Source organism: Vigna angularis, chromosome 1 (genome assembly GCF_016808095.1).
Source record: "Vigna angularis cultivar LongXiaoDou No.4 chromosome 1, ASM1680809v1, whole genome shotgun sequence".
NCBI classification, from domain to species: Eukaryota; Viridiplantae; Streptophyta; class Magnoliopsida; order Fabales; family Fabaceae; genus Vigna; species Vigna angularis.
The window spans coordinates 38,622,905-38,649,241 of record NC_068970.1 but is presented as its reverse complement, the minus strand read 5'-3'; the positions used below and the strand labels follow the sequence as shown (position 1 = coordinate 38,649,241).

The following is a 26,337-nucleotide window of genomic DNA, read 5'->3' as shown; positions in this document are numbered from 1 at the left end:
TTCAGATTTCTATCCTGGAATTTGAGAGAGTTTAGTTTCATGTTAATTATTTCGCTGAGTGAATTGTCAAGAAATACAATTTTTTAAAGTCTTTTTCATGGGACTATCATGAAATGATTAAAAAAAAATACAATTTTCTTTTGAGCATATAAGTCAAACTGAAACCAACGTCATTATATACATCCATCTTGGCCACCAAATTCTTGATTAAGTTAACCTAAATAACTAAAACGTTAATTATGTGAATTAGATAAAAGTCCATAAAAATATTATAAATAACAAAAACATAAAGATATTATAAATAACACAATTAAATTATTTAAATTATTTAAATTCTACTATTACAATATCTAACTAATTACAATTCATTACTATTTGTCACTGATTACAATATTTTTATTATTATTTATTTTGTTATTGATATATATTTAATCATAATTCTTTTACTATTTTCCTTTCCTCTCTTTTATTACCTTAAAAAATCTAAATACGCGGTCGAAGGAAAAAGGAAAATTTATAAAATAAAGGCAAAGCACGTTTTCCACGTGTCTATTTCGCGGCTTAATCCCAGAGAAAACAAAATCCAACAAAGACAAGGCAAATTTCCTTTCTCTCTCCCAATAAAACCAGGCAATTTTCCAGAAAAAACCAGGAGTAGAAGAATACAAGAGGTATCGATGACGGACTTCATTTGGTGATAAACGAACTTGAGGACGATGGTGGGTTCGATTAGTCATGGAGTCAAACCAGATTCTGTCATTGCGGACCATCCCAACTGATCCCGAACATGTGAAGGTCATTCAGTGGGAGGACTTCCAGCACGATCTTGCGAGGTTGGTGAGTCTCTCTTCCACATTGGACGAATCCAAGGAGAAGAAGCGCAACCTTCACCACAAGCTCGAGTCTCTCATCCAGGTAGGGTTTTAGACTTTTAGGTTTAGGTATTAGTATAGGTTTATGTTTTAGTATAGGTTTAGCATTGCTAATTTCTGAAACCGGATATAATGGTTTATCATGCTGTTATCATAAGATTCTTGAAATTTTGGACTCGTGTTTTTTCTGTTGACATCCTTACTGTAATAGATGAAAATTGTAAGGAAATGGTGTTGGAATTTAGTGATTGGAGGGTAAGCGTGTTTGTTGTACTGCCGAATCTGAGCTCGAGGGGGGACTGGCGTCGTGTTTTGAGTTTGATTTGGAATTATTTTGAGTTTGATTTGGAAATTACTGACGAAATGAGGGAGAGAGACGAAAACGTGGTGTTAAATGAACTTGCATTTACTGTAAAAAGGAATTAAAAGCGAACTGTGTGACTTTTTGTTTTTCACTTGTGGTCCAATTGCAGAATGGGGTTTACCGTTTGAGTGGATCCTTCGGTTTATGACTGCTATTTTATTATGACATTCCGGTTATGGATTGTGGATTTTATGTTGGTGATCAACTGGCCTTATAATCTCTCATCGGTCATTTTGAGCTTAAGTTGATGAAGGAACGCCTTTGTAACAGCAAGCGTATTTATTATGTTTGGATCAGTTGATCTCTTATTTCTCTGTTTTTGGTTACAAAAATTGTAAAGGGGTGGAAGGGCTTTCGAGTACACCTCATTGTTTCATTCTTTGGGTGAGGTTGAAGCTAAGCCTTACAAACATGTTGCTTTAATCCTTTGTAACTAAATCAACCTTTTCTGGCTTCATTTCTCCGTGAATACCTAGTGTTGGTTGTTTGAATAGGTGTTAAATATAGGTAGTAGGTAGTTGTATTGGAAAACTGCTACCTACGAACTGTATCCTCTTTGTACCTAGGACTCTAATTCTTGCTTTTGATCTTTTCTCTTCCTGATACTCATTGTATTATAATTCTATCAATATAAATACAGGAAAATAAAAGAGGTGATTTTTTTCCCTTTTATTTTACCTTACTCTTGCTACTAACTTATGTGTTTGGCTTAAAATTATGGCTTTTAATGATTGGTATATTCATTGAGAACATGCACAACACACTCATATATGTATTATTTAATTTATATCCATAAACTTTGTAATAGTAGTCATCCTAATCTGTTATCATGCTATGTTTTTTTTGGGGTTGGTTGCTCCACTAGTATATTGTGTTGATGACTTTGATGTTTAGGTTTTATTTTTAGCGCACCAGTTCCATCTTGTTAGTTTGATAAGTGATTTAGTTTTTGTTCACATTTGGGGATGCTTTTTCCCACTAACTCTTGGTTTCAGTTGACAATTGTTGAAGTTCCCAGTATATAGGTGTATGATTATTTTTTTATAAATGTCCCTAATTAATGAGTGTTCCTATTGATGAGCAATAATTTTGTGAACAGGTCAATGTTGAATCATTAGGTCAGTTGAATGAACTTGAGGAGATGCGTCAGAAATTGGAATCAAAGAAAGTGGTTATGGAAAATATGTCTATACGTTATAGGCTGGCTAAGGAGGATGCTAACAAACAGGAGGAGCAGCTTAGTGGTGCAGTGCAATCACTTCTGGTTGCAGGGGGTGCTCTTTCTGTATGCAGCAGAAACCTCCAAGTGAGTTTGTCTTACTTTTTTTTTCGGAAATAATTAAAATTAATAAGTTCAGTAGTCTGTATGAATTTTTCTTTATCTTTTTTCTTATTAGCAATGTTGAACAGTCTTTCTGAAAAAGCAAGGTACACATGGATTGAACATTTCCTTTTTTGTATAGATGTGGTTGACATTTTGAGTGAGATGTATAGAAAAGTATACAAGGGTCTTCTATTCTATATAACAGTAATAATTCTATTTGATCACGTCTATGTATCATATATGCATATAATTTTGGTGCACTGATAATTCAATGATTTTGTATCAGTAACACTTCCAAGCCCTTAAAACATTTTGAAAATCTAATATAGCTTAGATATGAGAACAAAAGTATGTGTAAGATTTACTAGCATTGTCAACTAATGAACAAACAGTGGAAGTTGTCACTCTCTTTTTCAAGTTGGTATCAAAGCTCCCGATCTTGGGAGCTGCGTTTTTGTTGCAACAGTACCCACCGCCACTGCTGTCCAATATCCTATTATTTATGACTCTTGATATGAAAACTTACAAGGAGGAGCTCGAGCGCTTGAAAGCAATGGTTGAATCAATGAGTAAGCCTTTTGAATCATGTACTATGTCCATGAAAAGTAAGATTTGTCTCAATACTGTTGGTCATGTATCTCAAGGTATTTGGATTCTTGATTCAGGAGCAACTGATCATATGACACCTTTTCGTGTGTCCTTCTATCCATTCCTTAAGCTGTATCGTAGGAAATCATCATGGATTTCAATGTTAGATTACTGAAACCCAACGGGTATGATGCTGTGCTAGTCAGGGTAGACAGACTTGGTAAACACCCTTACTCGGCCAAATCTATAAGAGAGGTATTCACGAGGGACATAGTAAAACTACATGGGATACCTTTATCTATAGTTAGTGATCGAGATCCAACTTTCCTTAGCCTATTTTGGAAAGAGTTGTTCAGGCTTCAGGGCACCAAGTTGCTAATGAGTATTGCCTACCAGTGTTATCGAACTTGCAAGTTAACTCGTTAACTCGGTCGAGTTTACGAGTTCACACAGTGCTTCGAGTTAACTCGTAAGCAAACTCGCTTTTGGTGCAGGATTGGTGGAATCGGTGGTAGACTCGATAAAGTCGCCTGGGATAAAGTCGCCTGGAATCGCGAGTCTGGTTCCGATTTTGCGAGTTTGGGAAGAAATTTCGAAAACATAAAAGGACTTCGTTTTTATGGCTCACCAGATTAGGTTTTTTGAGCTTTCATTCAAGAGAATCACTCACTGTTCATCTTTGTTTTCACTGTTCATCTTCATTTTCACTGTTCATCTTCGTTTTCACTGTTCATCTTCGTTTTCACTGTTCATCTTCGTTTTCACTGTTCATCTTCGTTTTCACTGTTCATCTTCGTTTTCACTGTTCATCTTCGTTTTCACTGTTCATCTTCGTTTTCACTGTTCATCTTCGTTTTCACTGTTCATCTTCGTTTTCACTATTCATCTTTGTTCTCGTGCTCTCGCCTTCGATCTCGCCCTCCGTCACGCCCCCGTTCATCAGGTTCGCCCTCTGTTGCGTCGTCCATCTCAACATTCGAACTCGCCGTCCGTCGCACCGTCGATCTCAACGTTCATCTCAACGTTCGATCTCCCCCCTCGTCACGCCTTCGTTCTCGTCGTTTGATCTCGCTTTCATTCTCACCATTCGCGCCGTCTGTCAATCTTGCCGTCGATCTCGTTGTATCATCTTCGAACTTGATTTTATGTTTTAAGAGCAAAGTATTTTAATGAGTAAACTTTAAAGCACTGCAGCATATATTTTAATAATTTTATGTTTTACAGCACTGTACCATTTTACAACACTGCACCATTCATTTTACTCTTTTTAAAAATAAAGTGTTGCACACTTTACTGTTAAAAAAATTGTGCTGCCATTATTTAAAGCTCTTGGACATTTTATTTTATATGTTTGTAATGAAGAAGCTTATCTCATTATATCGGGAAGATGATGCCATTATTAGAAGATTCGAGGATTAAGTATAGAGATTTTGACATTTCAATTTATGTTTTACATTGAACAATATTTTTATGAACTTATGCATTTGAATTTATATAATTTTATTATCTTATTTGAATTAGGATGTTATTTATACTTTTTTTCATGCAAAGTAAACTTTACGAGTTTACGATTTGAGTTTACTGAACTCTCATGAGTTTACATAAACTCTTGAGTTTGACAAACTTAAGATTGAAACTGTAAAATAATTCTAGAGGGCTTAATTGATCCCTCTCACAATCTTCTATTTATAAGAATAAATTGATACACAAGTACATGATAAATAGGGTAACCCTAGACACAATATAATCATGATAAATAAGGTAATCTTAGACACAATATAATCATGATAAATAAGGTAACCCTTGACACACTATAATGATGATAAAATAGGATAAATATCCTAACACTCCCCCTCAAGCTGGAGCATACAAATTGTATGTACCAAGCTTGGAACAAATAAACTCAATCCGAGGACCCCTTAATGACTTGGTCAATACATCTGCGAGTTGATCGTTTGACCCAATAAACTCAGTACATATTTCTTTGGTCAACAACTTTTCACGAACAAAATGACAATCAATTTCTATATGTTTAGTCCTCTCGTGAAACACTGGATTTGTTGCAATGTGGAGAGCAGCTTGATTGTCGCAATAAATCTTCGTAGTATGGATGTCACAAAATTTAACCTCTTGAAGGAATTGTTTCACCCATATAAGTTCACATGTTAGTGATGCCATTGCCCTATACTCGGCTTCTGCGGTTGATCGAGCTACTACATTCTGTTTCTTACTTTTCCATGAAATAATGTTTCCTCCCAGAAAAACACAATGTCCTATAGTAGACCGTCTATCAATAGGTGAACCTGCCCAATCTGCATCACAATACCCAGAGACCTGAATGCTTCCTTCATCTTCATATAACAATCCTTGCCCTGGAGCCTTCTTTACATACCTTAGAATGCGAATGAGAGCATTCCAATGGTCAACACATGGAGCCTGCTTGAACTGACTAACCACTCCAACTGCAAAGGATAGATCTGACCTTGTAATAGTGAGATAAATCAGTTTTCCAACCAGCCTCCTATACCTCTCTGGACCAGAGAATAATTCATCTTCTTCTGTCCTTAATTTCTGGTTTGGGTCCATGGGACTGTCTACCGGTCTACAATCAATCATGCCTGTTTCTTGTAATATATCAAGAGCATACTTCCTTTGGGAGATTACAACTCCATCTTTTGATTGCGCTACTTCAATGCCTAAGAAGTATTTGAGACTTCCAAGATCCTTGGTTTGAAAATGTCTACACAAGTACTCTTTTAGTTGAGATATTCCAACAACATCATTTCCTGTAATGACAATATCATCAACATATACTATTAAGTAAACACATTTCCCGAGAGAAGAATGACAATAAAAAACTGAATGGTCTGCTTCACTGTGTTTTAGCCCAAATTTTTGAACAATGGAGTTAAACTTTCCAAACCAAGCACGTGGGGATTGCTTGAGGCCATATAGAGATCGATGCAATTTGCATACCATACCAGACTCCCCCTGAGCAACAAACCCAAGAGGTTGCTCCATATAAACTTCTTCCTCAAGATCACCATGTAGGAAGACATTCTTGATATCCAATTGATGAAGTGGCCAGTGACGAATGACTGCCATGGAAAAGAAGAGACGAATAGTAGTCATCTTGGCTACAGGAGAGAAAGTGTCATAATAATCAAGACCATAAACCTGAGTGTAACCTTTTGCAACAAGCCGAGCTTTGAGCCGATCAATTTCACCATCAGGGCCAACTTTAACTACATACACCCATCGACAACCAACCGTCTTTTTTCCTGAGGGAAGAGGCACCAGCTCCCAAGTATTACTGTGGTCAAGAGCCTGCATTTCTGCAATCATAGCTTGTCGCCATCCAGGATGATCAAGTGCTTCTTTCACATTCTTGGGTATAACAACAAAGGACACTGAGGATAAAAGAGAAAAATAGGAGGGCGACAATCGATGATAGCTTAGACAATTATAAATGGGATGAGGGTTTCGAGTGGAAGGAGTACCTTTTCTGAGGGCAATAGGCCATGCTGAATCATTTGCACCAGGAGGCGTGGGAGGAGGTGACGAGGGAGAAGAATTTGAAGTAGGAAATTCACCATTGTCTTGGGGAGGTGGACTATCCATTGCGGCCCTGTGTGGGATGATCTCAGTATGTGAAGAAACAGGTGTAGAAGGATTGTGATCAAGACTTGGAATGACAGAGACAGTGGAGCTATTTGACTCAGCCATTGGAATAGGAAGGACCTGCTGGAGGATAGAAACATCCTGAACAGATGGAGAGAAGTAAGGAGTCTGTTCAAAGAATGTGACATTGGCAGACATGTAATACTTCTTAGTTTCAGGAGAGTAACACCGATATCCTTTTTGAAGTCAAGAATAGCCTAAGAAGACACATTTGAGAGCGCGAGCGGAGAGTTTGTCTAGACCTGGAGACATGTCATGAACAAAACATACACAGCCAAACACTCGGGGAGATGTATGAAAGAGAGGATCATTAGGAAACAAAATGGAGAAAGGGACTTTATTATTAAGAGAGGAGGAGGGCATCCTATTAATAAGATAACATGCAGTTAAGATGGCATCCCCAAGTGATGGACAGGAATATGGGCACCAAGCAAAATGGTACGAGCAGTTTCAACCAAGTGTCTGTTTTTTCGTTCTGCTATACCATTTTGCTGTGGTGTATGAGGACAAGTAGACTGATGTAAGATACCATGGGAACTCAAGATGGCAGAAAAGGAGGATGAGAAATACTCTTTTGCATTATCACTTCTTAATATTTTGATTACTTGACCAAATTGATTCTTGATTTCATTCAAAAAGGATGTAAAGATAGCTAACAATTCAGAACAATTTTTCATAAGATAAACCCACGTATATCTTGAATATTCATCAATAAAGGTAACAAAATATCTAAAACCAAAGGAGGAGATACAACTAGGTCCTCATATATCGGAATGGATGATGGAAAAGCTAGAATTACATATTGATTGAGACCTTTTAGGAAAGGAAGATCTAACATGTTTTCCTAATTGACATGACTCACATTCTAAGGTTTGGAGACCACTAAGTTCAGGACACATCTTTTTTAATTTGGACAAATGAGGATGGCCAAGTCGATCATGTAGCACTTTAGGATTAGGAGCAGCAACACAGGACACCCTTGGACGAGATCCAAAATGGTATAATCCGTCAGCTTTATACCCTTCTCCAATATGTCTCCCCGAACCACGCTCTTGTATAACAAAAGATTTATGATCAAAGGTTATTGAACAATTTAACATTTTAGTCAACTGGCTTAAGGAAATTAAATTAAAAGGACAATTAGGGACAAAAAGGACTGAGTTGAGATTGAGGGAGACAAAGAAACATGACCGACTCCTTTGGAAGAAGTTTTAGATCCATTTGCAAGGGTTATGAAATGAGGTTTTTCTCGAAAGGAAATAGATCAGAACAAAGAGGTATTACCATAAATGTGATCAGAAGCACCTGAGTCAATTACCCATGAATTTTGACCTTCCATAGATTGAGAAACGCAGGCTGTTGATGTATTGGGAGATTGAGATGGTTGTGCCAAGCTGTTAGACTTTAACCTTAAATACTCTTGATATTCATCCTCAGAAAACATAGAAGTGGAAGTTTTAGTCTTCGAAGTGGAAGTTTCAGTCTTCGAAATATTGGCGGTTTTGGAAGGGAAACCATGTAAGGAGTAGCAATTCTCTTGAGTATGACCCATCCTTTTACAATATGTGCATTGAGGACGTTCCCGACCTCCTCGTCCTCCTCCTCTAGTGCCACGTCCTCCTCTCCCTCGTGTGGCAACCATGACAGATGGTTCCACTAGTTCATGCGCTTCTTGAGTTTGAGGTACCGGGACACGCAGAAGGCGAGTGGTCAATGTTTCCATAGAGGGGACCTCATGACTAGTTAGAAGTTGATCTCTGAGATGATCAAAATCGGGATGTAGGGCACGAAGGATCAACACCATGTAAAATTTGTCTAGTTTCTTTTTTATATCCTCTAATGGATCTACTTCCAAAAACATCCTAAGTTCTTCGACAGCAGATTGGGCTTCAGCCATGAAGGACACCATATCATGGTCTGCCATTTTAAGAGATGCAAGCTGTTCGTAGTGTCATAGAGACGTTGAATATCGTTGGCATAAATGCTATGGGCTTTCTTCCAAAAGGAGTGACAAGTTTTGAAAGCCCTCAAAGATACAAGAAGTTTTGGTTCCACTGATTGCCATAACAGGGGGAAATCTGCTTGTTTCCACTGATCAGCTTTTTCAGTAGGCACATGGCCTCCATCTCGCTCAAGGTGGTCATAATGCCCTTGGCCAAGGAACCACATTTCAACGGTAGCAGACCATGATAGATAATTTTTTCCATTTAGCTTCTCGGAGGTAATTGATGGACTTCCAGAGAAGGAAAGAGTATTGCCAGACGCCATTTCTGAAGAAGACGAATAGTACTAGCGAGGAACAAGAAAACCCTAAGGGTTTAGACGATTGAAACTGTGACAGTGATGGACGACGGTGGCCGGCGGCGACGGTGGCCGGACGGTGTACGGCGGCGACGGTGGCCGGCGACGGACGACGGTGGCCGACGGTGGATGGTGGCCGGCGGCGGGCAGCGGCAGACGGTGGCGGGCGACGAAGAACTGTTGCGCCGGACATATATATATTACGAGACAGAAACCGGAGCGGGATCAACCCGCTCTGATACCAACATAAGATTGAAACTGTAAAATAATTCTAGAGGGCTTAATTGATCCCTCTCACAATCTTCTATTTATAAGAATAAATTGATACACAAGTACATGATAAATAGGGTAACCCTAGACACAGTATAATCATGATAAATAAGGTAATCCTAGACACAATATAATCATGATAAATAGGGTAACCCTTGACACACTATAATGATGATAAAATAGGATAAATATCCTAACAGACAACATTGTTGCCTACCATTCGGAAACAAATAGACAAACAAAAGTTCTCAATAGGATCCTAGAGACGTTCATAAGATGCTTTAGTTCAGAACAACTTAAAAGTTGGATTTGTGTTCTTCCATGGGCAAAATATTGGTATAACACCAGCTATCAAGGATCAGCTAAGTGCACTCCCTTTGAGGTGGTGTGTGGGAGAGACCTACAATCCCTATCTCGGTTTGTGCCAGGAGAAACCGCAGTGGAAGCAGTGGCACAAGAGTTGCAGAACAGGGACGAGGCCCTTAAATAACTAAGATACCATTTAGAGAGGGTGCAATATCAAATGGTTAAATTTGCCAATAGGAAAAGGAGGCCAACAACGATCAAGGAGGTGGACTAGGTATACTTGAAGATCAGACCAATAGGCAAGCATCCATGGCTACTAGATTGCACCCAAAGTTGTCTCCCAGGTATTATGGACCGTTCCAAGTGACCAAGCAGGTTGGGCTAGTGACGTTGTTACATATCCGACTAGGAGACGTAACGAAATCACCCTCTCACACACTCACAACAAGCAATATAATCATAAAAGAATGGAATTGAACGAATGAATCTCTTTTATTGATGGTAATATTTGGGTAAACACATGTAAACAATAACTGGGAGCATAACCTCCTTCAGTCAACCAATAATTGGGAGCATAACCTCCGTCAATTATCCTGGAGCATAACCTCCTTTATAAAACTCAATAATCAAAAGCATACCCTTAACCCTAGACTCTACCTTTATTTATACTAATTATTTCCTGCCACATCTCTTACTAAATATTTCCCTAGAATATATCTGCATTTAATATAAATATCTCTATATTTAATGTAAATATCCCCCGTATATTATCCTAACATATATCCTTAATTATAAATATCTTATATTGAATATTTCCTAGGATATATATATATATATATATATATATATATATATATATATATATATTTATTTACTCTAATTAACTTATACTGAATATTCTCTCATATTGTGGCTCCTTTTACTGTAATTAGCTCTCGCCCCCCCTAACCGCTGCGCAGTTAAGATGGTGATTCTTCAACCGTTTGGCTCAGGTCCTTCCCTGCATCCCACCGTTCGGCCTGGTTGCTCCCTGCCTCCCACCGTTCGGCCTGGTTGCTCCCTGCCTCCCACCGTACGGCCTGGTCGCTCCCTGCCTCCAACCGTTCGGCCTGGTCGCTCCCAGCCTCCCACCGTTCGGCCTAGTGGCCCCCGTTGTCACCGTTCGGTCTGACAATTCCCCCTTGTCCACTGTTCGGCCTTTACGGTCAATATCGTTTGGCCTCACTTCCCTCCTACCTTTCTTCTCCTTCTCATTTCCTCCCAACCCTTATCATTACCTCCCACCTTATACCCTAACATTACACCCCACTGGAAAACGGGGAGCTTGATCTCATGGCTCCTCATCAATTCAGGTCTGGAGACTCGGGTGGTGGCCATCCCTCCTCGTCTTCGACCAATATCGTGACTCTCAAGCTCCTGTCCGGACAGTGGTGAGCAGGACTGAACAGACCGCCGCATCTAAAGCACCTTCCTTCTTCCCTCCGTTTCACATATTCCTCATAGGGCAGATTCCTCAGGTTTCTTTCCTTTCGTTCGGAACCCACACTCTCCGTGATTGCCGCTTGGCTCTCCACAGCAGTTACTGTCCGGCTCTGGTTAGGGTAACTGGGCTCCAACCGCGTATCCGAACCGTTCGGTGTCTCAGATTGATTCTTGATCATACTTTCGCTCCCAGTCTTCACGCCCCCTTGGACGTCCTCCACGTCCCTCGCCATCCTCATAGCTATCATCAACTCTCTCGGATAAAGCAATTACACTTGCTTTCAAATTCCATCCTGTAAACCTACCATGAAGTATCCCATCAGCTGTGCTTTGGCCACTCCTTTTGTCTGTCCCACCAGAATTTCAAATTCCTGGATGTATTCCTCCACCGAGCCTGTCTGCTTAATGGCCGCCAGTCTCTCAAAGACTGGTCCCTGACTGTTGCCTTCGAACCGTACCACTATTGCCTCCTTCAGTCCCGTCCACGTTCGGTCGTCGGTTTGCTCCCTCCAGAATCTGAACCAGAATCCTGCACTACCCTCCATGCTGATGTACGCCAGACACAACTTTTCCTCCTCAGACACCCCTTGTAACTCGAAGAATTTATCCGCTCTATTGATCCAGTTCAGTGGATCACTCCCTTCGTCTCCATGACGCCTATGGACACTTGCATGCTTTCCTGATTTAACCCGACGTGCTCCAGTTTGACTTCGACTGCACTAATCCTCCCCTCCATCACGTTTCTCACTCTGCTATGTCGCTCCGGCTGGCCTCACACTCTCCTCCTTCGATCCGACAGTTCCCTCCGTTGACGTTCCGGCAGGTCATACTAATTGTTACGTATTCGAGTAGGAGACGTAACGAAATTGCCCTCTCACACACTCACAACAAGCAATATAATAATAAAAGAATGGAATTGAACGAATGAATCTCTTTTATTGATGGTAATATCTGGGTAAACACAGGTAAACAATAACTGAGAGCATAACCTCCTTCAGTCAACCAATAATTGGGAGCATAACCTTCGTCAATTATCCTGGAGCATAACCTCCGTCAATTATCCTGGAGCATAACCTCCGTTATAAAACTCAATAATCAAAAGCATACCCTTAACCCTAGACTCTACCTTTATTTATACTAATTATTTCCCACCCCATCTCTTACTAAATATTTCCTTAGAATATATCTGCATTTAATATAAATATCTCTATATTTAATGTAAATATCCCCCGTATATTATCCTAGCATATATCCTTAATTACAAATATCTTATATTGAATATTTCCTTGGATATATATATTTATTTACTCTAATTAAATTATACTGAATATTCTCTCATATTGTGGCTCCTTTTACTGTAATTAGCTCTAGGCCCCCCTAACCGCTGTGCAGTTAAGATTGTGATTGTTCAACTGTTCGGCTCAGGTCCTTCCCTGCATCCCACCGTTCGGCCTGGTCGCTCCCTGCCTCCCACCTTTCGGCCTGGTTGCTCCCTGCCTCCCACCGTACGGCTTGGTCGCTCCCTGCCTCCAACCGTTCGGCCTGGTCGCTCCCTGCCTCCCACTGTTCGGCCTGGTTGCTCCCTGCCTCCCACCGTTTAGCCTGGTCGCTTCTTGACTCCCACCGTTCATCCTAGTCGCCCCCGTTGTCACCGTTCGGTCTGAGAATTCCCCCTTGTCCACCGTCCGGCCTTTACGGTCAATACCGTTCGGCTTCACTTCCCTCCTACCTTTCTTCTCCTTCTCATTACCTCCCAACCCTTATCATTACCTCCCACCTTATACCCTAATAGACGTTCAGGGTACAACTCCCAGATACAACCAGGACACACCCTGTTTTGCATGTGTCACAACTTAAATTGGCAGTGGGGACCCAACAAGTAGAAAGAGTGCTACTGGAGGATCTACAAGGTGGAGGGCTAGTCTCTTGACCCTTCAAAGTGCTGGACAGAAGAACAAAGCCGCATGTGCTCATTGAATGGCAAGAAGGAGGATTGAAAGCTGCAACATGGGAGGATGAGGTGACAATGAGGGAGCAATTCCCAGATTTCCACCTTGAAGACAAGGTTGTTCAAAGGCCAACGAGCAATGATAGGACTTAGAGAGTTTATGAAAGAAGGAAAGGAGTTAAAAATAAGACAAAGACATTAGGGGGGTTTTGGGAGCCGTTAGGAGGTTGGTTATTGTCTTAGGGGTTAGTTTTGAAAGGGGAATGGAGTGTCTAGGGACAAACATGTTTTGTTGTATCTTAGGGATAGGACCATTGCATCCCGTGTGAAGGGAGAAGGCTCCCTTAGAAGTGTACGAGCTTTATTCTTTGTTACCAAGAATAATAATACAGACTGTTCTATGTTTCTTTGTGTCAGAGAGAGTGTGTTAGGTGTCTTCTGGTGTGAGTTTTGGGTTTCTTGTTCCAAGAAACCTATTATTATTTTTAGTTGAATAGAGTATACCTTTCTTAGTTTCTCTTGTGCGTAATCTTCACAAATTGATTCCTTGTTTTCTTTCAAATGTGCTATAAATCTTTTTTTTCTCTTACTCCATGTAACAAATGATATTGATGAATTTGTATATTTGAATCTAAATAACAACATTATTTCTTGTTTTGACGCAAAGGAATTAATTAGTGTTTGTATTTACAGGTGTTATTTTATAAAACTAATGATGCTTTTTTATTTTTTTATTTATAGGAATCAAGTAGATTTTTGTATGATGAAAATGGTTATGTTCATATGAGAAAACTTCAAAAGATGTTGAGGAGGAGGCAACAACATATGGTATCTCAAATTTCAATGCTGTATCCTATGAAGATCTTGGTTGGGCCAGCACAAGAGCAAGAGCTTGAGGCTTATCCTTCAAGTAACCTGGCAGGTAAGGGTTCTCAATAGTCTTTTTTCATATGTGTATAGTCCCCCCCCTAAGGTGAAAAAATGGCTAAGGTCATTAAAAAAAAAGAAATTTTCAATTTAAATAACTATTGAAATTCGAGGTGCTAGTGTTGATGTAGTTGGCTCTAGAAAGGGGGGATTGAATAGAGTCTAGACTCTTTTTGCACGAAATAATTGAAATACTTCAAAAGCAAACAAATCAAGCTAAAAATAGCTTTTATAGTAGTTCACCTAAACTCATGGGCTATATCTAGTTCTCCCTCAAGCATCATGCTTAAAAGGTTCCACTAATCAAGTAAAATTGATTACAAAACAAGTACACAAACCTCTCAAGGTTATAAGTATAAACCTCTCTAGGAAATGAGTTTCAACCTCTAGGTAATACGAGTATCAACCTCCCCAAGTGAGTACAATCTTTCCAGATAACCTTCTTAATCTCACCTTGAGGTCAAGAATTCTCAATAGAATAAAGGGAATTACTCTCAAAGAAAAAGAGTACGAATAGAACTCACAAGGCTAAACTTCACAATGTGAAGAATATTACAATGGTTTATCACTCCCTTTTTCACAATCGAACCTATGATGATTGATGTTGTACATTTAGTCTTTTCGTATTACTTTCACTATGTAATTTCCTTTGACAATAATCTCTCTTGTTCTTTTGTTATATGTTTTTCTTCTCTCTGTTGATCATCCTGTCATCCATTTTATAGCTATTAAAAAGATGATCGTTGGAGTTTTGTTGATTCTGAGAGATTTGATTCTTCATCAGCATCTTCATAAGGAAGGTTTTGATAATCTTTTTAAGTTGATCTTCAAATCTTCGCTTGAAGTTTTTTTACCATCAAATATATTCTTTGAAGCTTTAATCCCTTTCTTCCTTCGAATCAGAGAGAACTTGATTTAGAAACCTTTGATTTTATTCTCTCCAATGTTAAGAAATTCAATGCCAAAGGCAAATTATGAAATTTATAATGTAATATCTCATCAGCAACATTATCAAATATTGTCTTCAATCATTATCAATGTTGTTAAAATTGCAATTAAGATCACGAACTCACACGATCCTGTGAGTATGGCCCCCAAAGCGAGATGACGCAGAGGTCAGATCGGAAGTTGACTTCTGAGGTTTGTTGGATTGTTGGCCTTGTCGATTTTCCTAGTGCGTTGTGTCCATCTTTGTGGTGCTATTATGTTAGGGTTTGACATCCATGTTATATTAAGAAAGAGTGACCCGGTCCATGTTTTATTAAGAAAGTGACCCGATCCACTTTTATTAAAAAACAGACCTGGTAGATGTTAGAAAATCAATGTTGGGTGTGGTTTCCGTGTTGCAACAAAATTTGATTAAAAAATAAATATCTAGAGAATTTGAAGGGGATGGTTGTTGGGTGATTCAGAATATGGTAGAAAAAGACCACGTGAAGAACAGAGTGAGGAGTCATCAAGTATTTTCAAGAAAACTACTATCAATTCCATTTTAAAAAAAGTGAGAAGGAGGATGCGAGTCAAGAAATTGCTTTATTTTTCTACAACAATTATGTTCCATTTAATGTAGTAGCAAAGAGTGGAGTTTAGGAGGATGCTTGAGTTGATCGCCAAACATGGGACCGGATTTAAGCCACCATCCTACCATGAGATTAGGATGAAATATTTGAAGCAGCAGGTTGAAAAGACCAATCTGATATTGGAAGAACATAAACTATTTTGGAAAAAAAATGGATGCACAATAATGACAGATGGATGGACTGATAGGAGGAGAAGGACTATACTTAATTTCTTTGTTAATAGTCCAAAGGTGACTGTCTTTTTGAAGTCTATTGATGCATGACGACTAAAAAAATTTATAAGATGATGGATGATGTTGTTGAGGACGTTGTGGAAGAGAATGTGATCCGAATTGTAACTGATAATGCAATAAATTACAAGGCAACTGGAGAATTGTTAATGCAAAAGAGACAAAAGTTATATATTGGACACATTGTGCAGCCCATTGTGTTGATTTGATGTTGGAAAATTTTAAGAAAATTCCACTCCATGATACAATAGCCAATGGTAAGAAAATCACAACCTACGTCTATTCAAGAACAAGTCTTATTTCCTTATTGCACAAATTTACTAATGGGATAAATTTGATAAGACCGGCCAATACTCATTTTTTCAATTCTTATTTGACTTTGGGATGCTTGAATGAAAATAAAGGGTCATGGATTAGGATGTTCACATCAAAGGAGTGGCAATCTAGTCAATTGATAAAGACTAGAGATTGAGGGTTTGTTGAAATTTGATATTGGATAAGGAATTTTGGAAAAATATTTTGAATTGCCTAGGGGCGCTCTTCCCCTCATTAAGGTGTTGCGCATGGTGGATTCAGATGAAAACCCAGCCATGGGATTTATCTATGAAGAAATGGATATTGCTAAGAGAAGATACACTTAAATTTGATTTTCTAATTATTTTTAGAATTATAGACTTTGTTTTTGGAGATTAATTTATTTATTTTCATCTTACATAGCTATACTCCCCTTTCACAAATAATCGATCATAGCTGGGACAACCAATTATATAGGCCATTGCATGTTGTTCGCTATTACCTAAATCCCATGTTGCACTATGATGCTGAGTTTAAAGTTGATAATGAAGTGAAACATGGAATGTATGATTGTTTGGATAGGTTGGAGGGGAGACATTGATGAGATCACTAAAGGAGAGGGGGCCAAGCTCATCTTGCTGCTGGTCCTGAAAGTCAAGGATCTGTCCAACTCAACCATGAGGAGTTAGAAAGAGTAAGGTCCTTTCTTAGTAAATTGGAAAATCCCACATGTAAGTGTTCATTGACATACACTGGTAAGTTCCCATATTCTTGTGGATTTAATGTCTCAAATACCCCATTTACCCATTATTGGATACTAGACTTTGGAGCCACAGACCATATGACACCATTCCCTAAACGCTTCTCCACATATTCCCCATGTTGCAGCAACAAGAAAATTTGTATAGCTGATGGAATCCTCATAACTGCAGCTGGACAAGGAGATGTCCAAATAACCCCAACCATAATACTAAAAAATGTTCTTCATGTTCCTAAATTATCCACAAGTATGATATTTTTACAAAAACTTACAGAAGACCTCTTATGTAATGTAGTTTTTCATAGCAACTCTTGTATATTGCAGGACAAGAAGTTAGGGTGGACGATTGGACATGCTAGATAATGGAATGACCTTTACTACATGGAAGATTTGAGTCTGCCCATTGAGATTCACTCTCTAATATCTAAATCCTCAATGGCCTACAAAGAAAAATTCCAATTGTTTCATTGTCGTTTGGGACGTCATTCATTTCGGGTCATAAAGTTAATATTTCCTTCCTTGTTTAAAAATTTAAATATGGAAGATCTTTGGTGTGAGGTGTGTGAGCTTGCCAAACACAAGTGTGTAATCTGAGGTCAACTCTATTTTTCTACCGTTTGTTTGAATGATTAAAAATCAATTTGGGTTTAATATAAAAATAATTAGGTCTGATAATGTTAAAGATTACTTCAATCATACTTTAAATTCTTTTTGTCAAAAGGAAGGAATAATCCATGAATCCTCATGTGTAAAAACACCCTAACAAAATGGGATTGCAGAAAGGAAAAATGGGCACTTATGTTACGTATCCGAGTCGGAGACGTAATTAAACACGATCACAATAGGTAGAAAAGACAATGAACAAATGATAACGGACGAATGAATCTCTTTTATTGATGGTAATATTTGGATAAACAAAAGTAAACAATATTTGGGAGCATAACCTCCTTCAATTACTTGAGAGCATAACCTCCCTCACAGGACGCATAGCCACCTGTCAACAAAACTCAATAATCAAAAGCATACCTTTAACCTTAGACTCTTCCTTTATTTATACTAATTATTTCCTAAATAAAATATTTTCCTAGAATAAAATATTTCCCTAGAATAAAATCTTTCCCTAGAATAAAATATGAATATAAAATATTTCCCTAAGATATATTCTTATTTACTATAATTATTTCTAAATATTTCTCACCTATCCTAACTGTTGTCCCAGTTAGGATAGTCACTCTTCAACCGATCGGGTCCAGCTCCCGTCCGGCTTTGCTTCCCCTGCATCCTAGCGCTCGACTCTAGCTCTTCACCGCCTTCCACCATTTGGCTTGACCTTTCCATGCTTTCCACCGTTCGGCCTGACCTTTCCATGCCTTCCACCGTTCGGCTTGACCTCTCCCCGCCTTCCACCGTTCGGCTTGCTTCCCCTTGCCTCCTACCGTTTGGCACCCCCTGCCTCCTACCGTTCGGCTCTAGCTCTTCATCACCTTCCACCGTTCGGCTAGACCTCTCCACGCCTTCCACCATTCGGCCACCGTTCGGCCTTTACGGTCAATACTGTTCGGCCTCACTTCCCTCCTACCTTCCTTCTCTGTCTCATATGCTTTCCAAACCTTATTATTACCCCCTACCTTATACCGTAACAACTTCTTTTTCAAAATAATGTTCCAAAAAGATTTTGGAAGAAGCTATTCTCAGTGCTACTTGATTAATAGATTACCTTCCACTATTTTATCCTCAAAAAGCCCTATGGAAGACTTGAACTCATTTTACCCACATATAATCCATACAAATAACCTTCAACCTAGAATATTTGGGTGTGTCTCCTTTGTACATGTTCATAGTAATGGAAGAGGAAAACTTGACCCAATGGTAATAAAATGTATTTTCTTGGGGTACTTAGCCACACAAAAAGGGTTCAAGTGTTTTTGCCGCCCATCCAAGAAATTCTCTGTTTCAAGAGATGTTACTTTCAAAAGCTGCTTTGAACAATCTCATCTTCAGGGGGAAACTTTAAGAGAGGAAGATGAGCCTTTTATATTACCAAATCTGCCTTTTGGATCAGAAACAAAAATTTAAAAGAATACTACCACTCTATTTGAAGCTCAAGAGGAACAAGTAAATGTGAATCAAATACCTCAATCTGCAGGACCAGCAACTAAATCATGTGATAATACAAAGTTCGGAAAAAAATTTGTGTACACACGAAGAGGAAAGGCCATCCCAAGATCTACTCATGTTCAAGAATCCAACCCTACAACATTACTTGAGGTAATTCCTTTTGATCCTATAAATTCTAACTCTACTGCTTGTGATGAATTTCCTTCTGAAAAACAATTGAGCAGATAGACCACAATTTAGACCTCCCAATTGCTCTTAGAAAAGGAACCAGAACATGCATCAAACAACAACCTTACCCCTTGACAAATTATCTATCATTTGGAAAATTCTCACCTACCCATAAAACCTTTCTCACAAGCCTAAACACCATAACTACACATTCTTCTATATTTGAGGCATATTAATTGACAAAAAATGGAAACAAGCCATGGACTTGGAGATGGAGGCATTGGAGAAAAACAATACTTGGCAGCTAGTCTCCCTACCACCTGGAAAAAGGGCTGTTGGGTGCAAGTGGGTTTATACTATAAAGTACAAGGCCGATGGGACTATTGAGAGGTATAAGGCAAGGTTGGTGGCCAAGGGATTCATCGAAACATATAGAGTGGATTACTTAGAGCCTTTTGCACTAGTTGCCAAAATGAACACGATTAGAGTAATTTTGTCATTGGCAACAAACTACAATTGGGAACTACAACAATTTGATGTAAAAAATGCATTCTTATATGGGGATCTTGAAGAAGAAATATACATGGTGATACCACCTGGGTATGCGGGATAGATTGAGGCCAACACAGTTTGTAAATTAAAAAAGGCGTTATATGGGTTGAAACAGTCACCTAGAGCATGGTTTGAGAGATTCACCAAAATTATGACAAGTCTTAAATACAAATAGAGCTAAGGGGACCACACTTTATATTCGTCAAAAATTCTGATTCAGGGGGAGTAACGATACTATTGGTCTATGTGGATGATATAATTACTGGGAATGATAAAAAAGAATAACAAAGGTTGAGCCAATGTCTTGCCAAGGAATTTGAAATCAAGACTTTAGGGGAGCTAAAATATTTTCTAGGGAATGAAGTAGCCCATTCTAAGAAAGGAATCTTCATATCCCAACAAAAATATATCTTTGATTTGCTACAGGAAATAGGTAAAACAGCCTGCAAACCAACAAGTCCTCCTGTTGATCCAAATATAAAGTTGGAAAGTGCAGAGGAGGATGTTTATGTGGATAAAGAAATGTACCAAAGACTTGTGGGAAGACTCATTTACTTATCTCATACTAGGCCAGATATTGCCTTTGTTGTGAGCTTAGTTAGTCAATTTATGCACCAACCAAAGGAAGCATATTTATTAGCTGCGCTTAGAATTGTCCAATAATTAAAAGGGACTCCACGAAGAGGAATTTTGTTCAAAAGAAATAAGAATGCCACTTTTGAGGCATAAATAGATGCTGATTATGTAGGTTTACTTGTGGATAGGAGGTCAACTACGGGATATTGTACCTTTCTTGGTAGAAACCTAGTAACTTGGAAGAGCAAAAAACAAAGCGTGGCATGAACCAATGAGTGAACTTTTATAGCTGATGATTATATTGGAAGACTTAGGCCTTGTTCACTTGAATGGATGTGGGAGAGAGTGATTGAGGGGATTTGAAAGTAAATCTTTTTGTTGTTTATTTGAGTGGATTTGGAGGTAAGTGAGAGTGAATTTGGAAGTAAAGTTTGTGAGAATTAGTGTAGGATTTGATTGATGTGACAGATTAAAAAAATTTACTTCCAAATTCATTCTCATTTACTTCCAAATTCACTCAAATAAACAAGAAAAAAATTTACCTTCAAATCCTCTCAAATCCCCTCAATCACTCTCCCCCAAATCCATTCAAGTGAACAAAGCCTTAAGGATAAAGTGGGATGAACCAATGAGGTTATATTGTGATTATAAATTTGCAATTAGTATAACACACAACCTAGTACAACATGATAGAACCAAACTTATTGAGGTGGACAAACATTTTATCAAAGAAAAGCTTGACAATGGCTTGATTTGCAACCATATGTGTCCACTCAAGGTCAACTTGTAGACATACTCTCCAAAGGACTGTGTAGCAGTAATTTGAAAGAATTATATCCAAGCTGGGAATGGAAAACTTCACCCGTTTGAGGGGGAGTGTCAAAATATATTTTAGGAAATTTTAGATATTATTCCCATGTATTTAATTTGTTACATTCTCTATATCTTGCTATTATTACTAGAATAATAATCCCCCAATTTCAGGGATTTGTTTCATAGAATAGACTATTCATTCACTAAGCTCTTGTATATATATCCAATGCATGTAAGGAGTCATAAAAAATATATTCTCTCTCCTAAATTTAAGAATAGTGCTTCTTCAAAGATGCCCCTTTTTAAGGCCCTCTATGGCCGTGACCCTCCTCTGTTGCTAAAAGGTACTACTATTCCATCTAAGGTGCAAAGTGTGAATCAGTTACAACAAGAAAGGGATGACATATTGAGGGAGTTGAAAGAAAATTTATGCAAAGCCCAGGAATATAATAAGATGCACGCAAATAAACATCGGAGGGAGGTGGAATTCCAAATAAGTGATTGGGTGTACCTTAAGTTTCAACCCTATCGTCTGAAATCATTGGCTCGCAGATCTAACAAGAAGCTCAGGCCCAGATTCTATGGTCCTTACACAGTCAAGGAACGCATAGGGGCTGTAGCTTATATATTGGATCTCCATATTCACAACATAATTCATCCGGTCTTTCATGTCTCCCTCCTCAAGTGTGCTGTCCAACCAACCACTTCAGTTCAACCTCTTCCATTTGCACAGAGGATTTGATGTTAGTAGTATATCAAGAGAAGCTGCTAGACGTTCGCATTTCTACAATGGAAGATTTGGATGTTTTACTACTTAAGATTGAACTGTAAAATAATTCTAGAGGGCTTGATTGATCCCTCTCACAATCTTCTATTTATAAGAATAAATTGATACACAAGTACATGATAAATAGGGTAACCCTAGACACAATATAATCATGATAAATAGGGTAATCCTAGACACAATATAATCATGATAAATAGGGTAACCCTTGACACACTATAATGATGATAAAATAGGATAAATATCCTAACATTACTTAAATGGCAACACCTCCCATCCATTGAAAACAGTTGGGAAAATGCTACAACCATCAATACGGAATTTCCCGCATTTCACCTTGAGGACAAGGTGAAGCTTCATGGAGGGTTATTGATAGGTTCAGGGGGAAGTTTATGTAAGAAGAAATAAGGGAGACAGACAGTTATAACTGTCTATGGGTTGGGCTGTTGTAAACATACTATTATATATAGTTTGTACAGGGTTGTTTTCTTTAGTTTTTGAGAATTGGTTGATAGTGAAGGGAAGGGAGATACAGGTCCTCTCAAAAGACCTGGTGTTGTGTGTGTGAATACTACATTCTAGTGCGGATCAAGCTGACTGGTTCCATTGTAAGTTCATCCAAGAACCTGTCTTGGAGTCCTTTGAGGAAGTAATAAATTCTGGGTACCTATCAGACATCTCTAAGTTACAACTCTTTAAGTAATTCTTTAAGCCAAACAAGTTCATCCTTTCATCACTAGGTCATTTACTCACATCTCATCACAGGATAGTCACATCTACTACTCGTCTGTTGCTTGTGTGCTTATCATCTAATGCATGCATTTTATTCTCACACCTATTGTCTGGCACTCTTTCGTTTAACACGCAAACACAACACACCCTTCCTCAGACTCGTTTACTCCACCGTGAACTACTCCCCCCTAGAACGTCTACTCCCTCATTTCTCTCTCCAAAAGTAACATGTCAATCATCTAATCCATTCCTGAATGAAATTCCAGCGTCTTACATTGAGCTCTGTCATGTATTTTTCTTTGGAGTTTCACATTTATTTTTAACCATTAAATGGACAGATCACTTTTGGAAATACAAACCTTTTGAGCATCCATCCAGTTAATTTTTATTGTTTTTTCATATTACTTTTCTTCATACTGTAAGGAACTTTCATGCTATGTTATATAATGTGACGTGGATGCAGTAGAAGACCACGGCTATTCATTGGATATTAACTTAATTTATGTCATGTTAGTTTAAATTATCTCAACTGTTTTGCTAATATTAACTGCAATTGTTAGTGATAGCTTTTCTGATTTATGCTGTTAAAATTTTCATTTATTTATTACTCAGGGACTTCTGCTGGACTTAAACCAGTTAATCAAGGATCCTTAACAATTCATGGTCTGCATTTGAATGTGCTAATTTTTAGGAAATTGAGCTTTTTCACTGATAAGAAGGAAACTCGGGAGTCTGCTACTGCCCTAGGATATGTTGCACATGTAAGTATTGGAACCTACTGCGCCTTTTGTGGTCTCAACTTATTGTGCTATTCTATCGTATGCTTTTTGTGATCCATTTACAAATTTGTCATGTACAGTTTCTAAATTGTCATACATATTTTGTTCTTTCCATTGCAAAATGTGTGCTTCCAGCTATGTAGCGTTTCTTATGGCTAGCTCATGCCCATGATTGTGGACCTAATAAGTATTGAAACGTCTCCCCACTTTGAATAATTTTTGTTATTGAAATGTACTTTACTGGACTGATTTTCTCGCAGGCTGTTTCCCTTGTAGCCTCTTACTTGCAAGTTCCTTTGCGATATCCTTTACGGTTGTGTGCTTCTCATTCATATATTATAGACAATGCGCCTTCCACAGAGCTAACATCTGAAGCTTCATCAAATGCAAACACAAATGTCAAGCATGTGGAATTCCCCCTTTTTTTAGAAGGTCAAGACACAACAAGAGCAGCTTATGCTGTATTCTTACTAAATAAGGTAGGATATTCATTTTTCTATTTGGTTGTAGTAACTCCCAATCTGAGTGCAGTTAAGTGCATTTTTTCAGAGACTTTCTGCCCCTTTATCATTTGTCTGCATTCGTTGATTACTTTATTTCATATCCGTGTTTGCATGGTTTGCAATGCATTTCCCATTATGTTTCACTGAAATAGCTTTCTGGCGAAAATTGCATTGCTCTTTTGGGACTGTCTTCAGTGTTTTATTTTCCCGACACGGTGTTTAGAATTTAAGTTTCTCTAAAGGGAGCTTCTTATTTTAGAGGAAAAGGTTGCAAATCTAAGCTATAGGTAAGAATATCTACTGTCAATATTACGTACGCTTTCTGATAGGTTCCTGAACTGGGAGCCTAAGCAAGAACTCATTTCTCACCGCAAAACACAGAAAAGAATGAAACTGAGTATTATTCACAGAAAGAATGTTCTATACAATCTGGATACAGAGGCTTAACCCTCTTCACAGGTCAAAACCTGTCAACAATGATCTCTCAAAACGTCCCCTCCCTAGACAACCATTTCCCTATTTAAAGACTCCCCCTAAACTGAACATAACACCCCACCAGGACAGTTATCCTATCCCCTGCTTCCTAACTGTCCTAACAGACCCCTCAACCCCTCTAAGAACTATATTTTATTATTGTCTTCCCTTCCTTCTAAGGCCCACATTCATATCCTATCACTTTCACTACCAATCCTGACTGTGTTGGAACATCAGCCTCTTATTTTTTTGAATGACTGAAATTACTTTATTCGTATTCACTTTAGAAGAGTCAAAATGCTTATGTTCATTTCATGGCATGTAAGATTAAGAGTTTTGTTTGAGTTATGCTTACTTATGATGCTTCTCCTTGGACTTCCTCAAACCAAAAAAAAAAAATGCTTTACAAGGTCTGAAAAATAGCATAAAATGTGCTTTACGGCATTCTACACCATTTGATTTTAACTGCAGGATCCTTGGTGTTGGCAGGTAGGTTTGCATCTGTGTTATATCTTAAATACGTTGAATGTATTTAAAGTCTCGTATACTTTAGTTACTGCCTTTCTTTTCTTCTTTTATCTTGTTAAATTTCTCTTGAAGTGTGGTTGTCTGAACGAACTTTTAGTGATTGTAGGATTTAGAACAGCTTTTGAATTTCACTGATGCAAAGAGCTTGGGACCACGCCATGTACTTGCTAATTTGAGGGAGCTCTTGAGGATTATCCAGTCTTCAGCTTTTATAGACAACTTGATCTAGTGGATTTTGTCTCTACTGTAATTTCCTTGTAAATCAATTTTTTTTTTTTCAATTCTTGCCAGGGTGCAATTTTTTTGGTGCACCTTCCAATGTAGCGTTGTTATAAAAATGGAGCCGACCTTTCTATAATGGATTTGGTATTATTTAGAAAAGAGTATACAGTGCAGCCGAAAGTATTGTTATTTGGGCTTATTATAAAATGTCAAATACATACCTGCAGGGATATACTGTATAAGAACATATGGAGGAACGCATGCATTTTTAGATTCTTTGAATACTTTTGTTTAAAACATGAAACAGTGAGTGGGGTAGAACTCAGCGCTGAAATTCCTCTTTGGGTGAGAAAAGGAGATGCAATAATTTTGATGATTTTATTGCGTCATGTGATTAGTTTATTTGATTCATTTCTTTTAACAGTTGTCAATTGAGTTATTTAAAGAAAAGGCTTTCCTTGAATGCGCTGCACCTAGATATTGATTTCACGATCGGGATAGCTATACTAAACATTGAAAAATATATGATTCTGTTAATACGGGAAAAATGAATCTGGATAGCATTTTCTTGGAAGTTTCGAGAGAAAAGATTACCATTTTAGTTTAAATAAGGTTGTTTCATGTCTTAAATGTCTCACATTCCTTTACCTGTGGGTCCAAAAGAGCTGTGGGCGAACATGCCTGTGCCTTTGCTTCATGTATACTCTTATTCGTTGCTTGCCCTCTCCGAGCTTAAGCAAAAAGTAGAAAATGCCCTCGATGGGTATTTTGTATTAATCCTAGTTAGATGCTGCATTGTTTGAACATGTGCCTAATATACATTAGGTTTATTTTCTTTTGCTTTTTGTTTCGGTATGGTTGGGACCGAGCTGCCTTCTTCCTACACTCCTCACTTCAGTTCCTGGGATTTGCTCCGATCGTTCTCTTCTCCTCTGTTTTATGGTTAACTTTTCTGATAACGATCGGTGGGTTATCTGTATAAAATATTTCGACGCTGAAGTTAGAATATTATTTTAACAAGCTTTTATGCTAATTTTGGAAAAAGATCCTTTTACTTGGATATTAATCTTGTATTTATAGGCTTCCTAGTTATCTAGCCCATTAATTGATGGCAATGCTCTAGCTAGGAGAAACCAAATCTAGAAACAAATCAAGCCATAA

The 26,337-nt window shown here is 38.2% G+C and overlaps 1 protein-coding gene across 3 annotated transcripts; it reads left to right on the top strand.

Annotated features, from left to right (window-relative positions):
• Nucleotides 1-570: 570 nt before the first annotated feature.
• On the top strand, nt 571-25,406 carry LOC108344738 (vacuolar protein sorting 38). 3 transcript variants are annotated; one of them, XM_017583236.2, is made up of 7 exons: nt 571-915; nt 2,336-2,542; nt 13,878-14,058; nt 14,789-14,863; nt 23,283-23,431; nt 23,710-23,928; nt 25,052-25,187. In XM_017583236.2, exons 1-7 carry the CDS (start codon nt 736-738, stop codon nt 25,052-25,054), a joined length of 1,014 nt encoding a protein of 337 aa, XP_017438725.1. In that variant the 5' UTR covers nt 571-735; the 3' UTR covers nt 25,055-25,187. The 3 variants fall into 3 exon arrangements, with proteins under 3 accessions (XP_017438725.1, XP_017438707.1, XP_017438717.1); XM_017583218.2 differs by having other exon boundaries at nt 573-915; nt 25,061-25,406; XM_017583228.2 differs by lacking the exon at nt 14,789-14,863 and having other exon boundaries at nt 575-915; nt 25,061-25,406.
• The last annotated feature ends 931 nt before the right edge of the window (nt 25,407-26,337 follow it).

Bases quoted from the DNA above. Each gene is read 5' to 3' on its own strand.
- LOC108344738 (XM_017583218.2), top strand. From the start codon at position 736: ATGGAGTCAAACCAGATTCTGTCATTGCGGACCATCCCAACTGATCCC. The intron at 14,059-14,788 runs GTAAGGGTTCTC...TCCATTTTATAG, and splicing joins TCCTTCAAGTAACCTGGCAG to CTATTAAAAAGATGATCGTT. The intron at 14,864-23,282 runs GTTTTGATAATC...TTTATTACTCAG, and splicing joins TCAGCATCTTCATAAGGAAG to GGACTTCTGCTGGACTTAAA.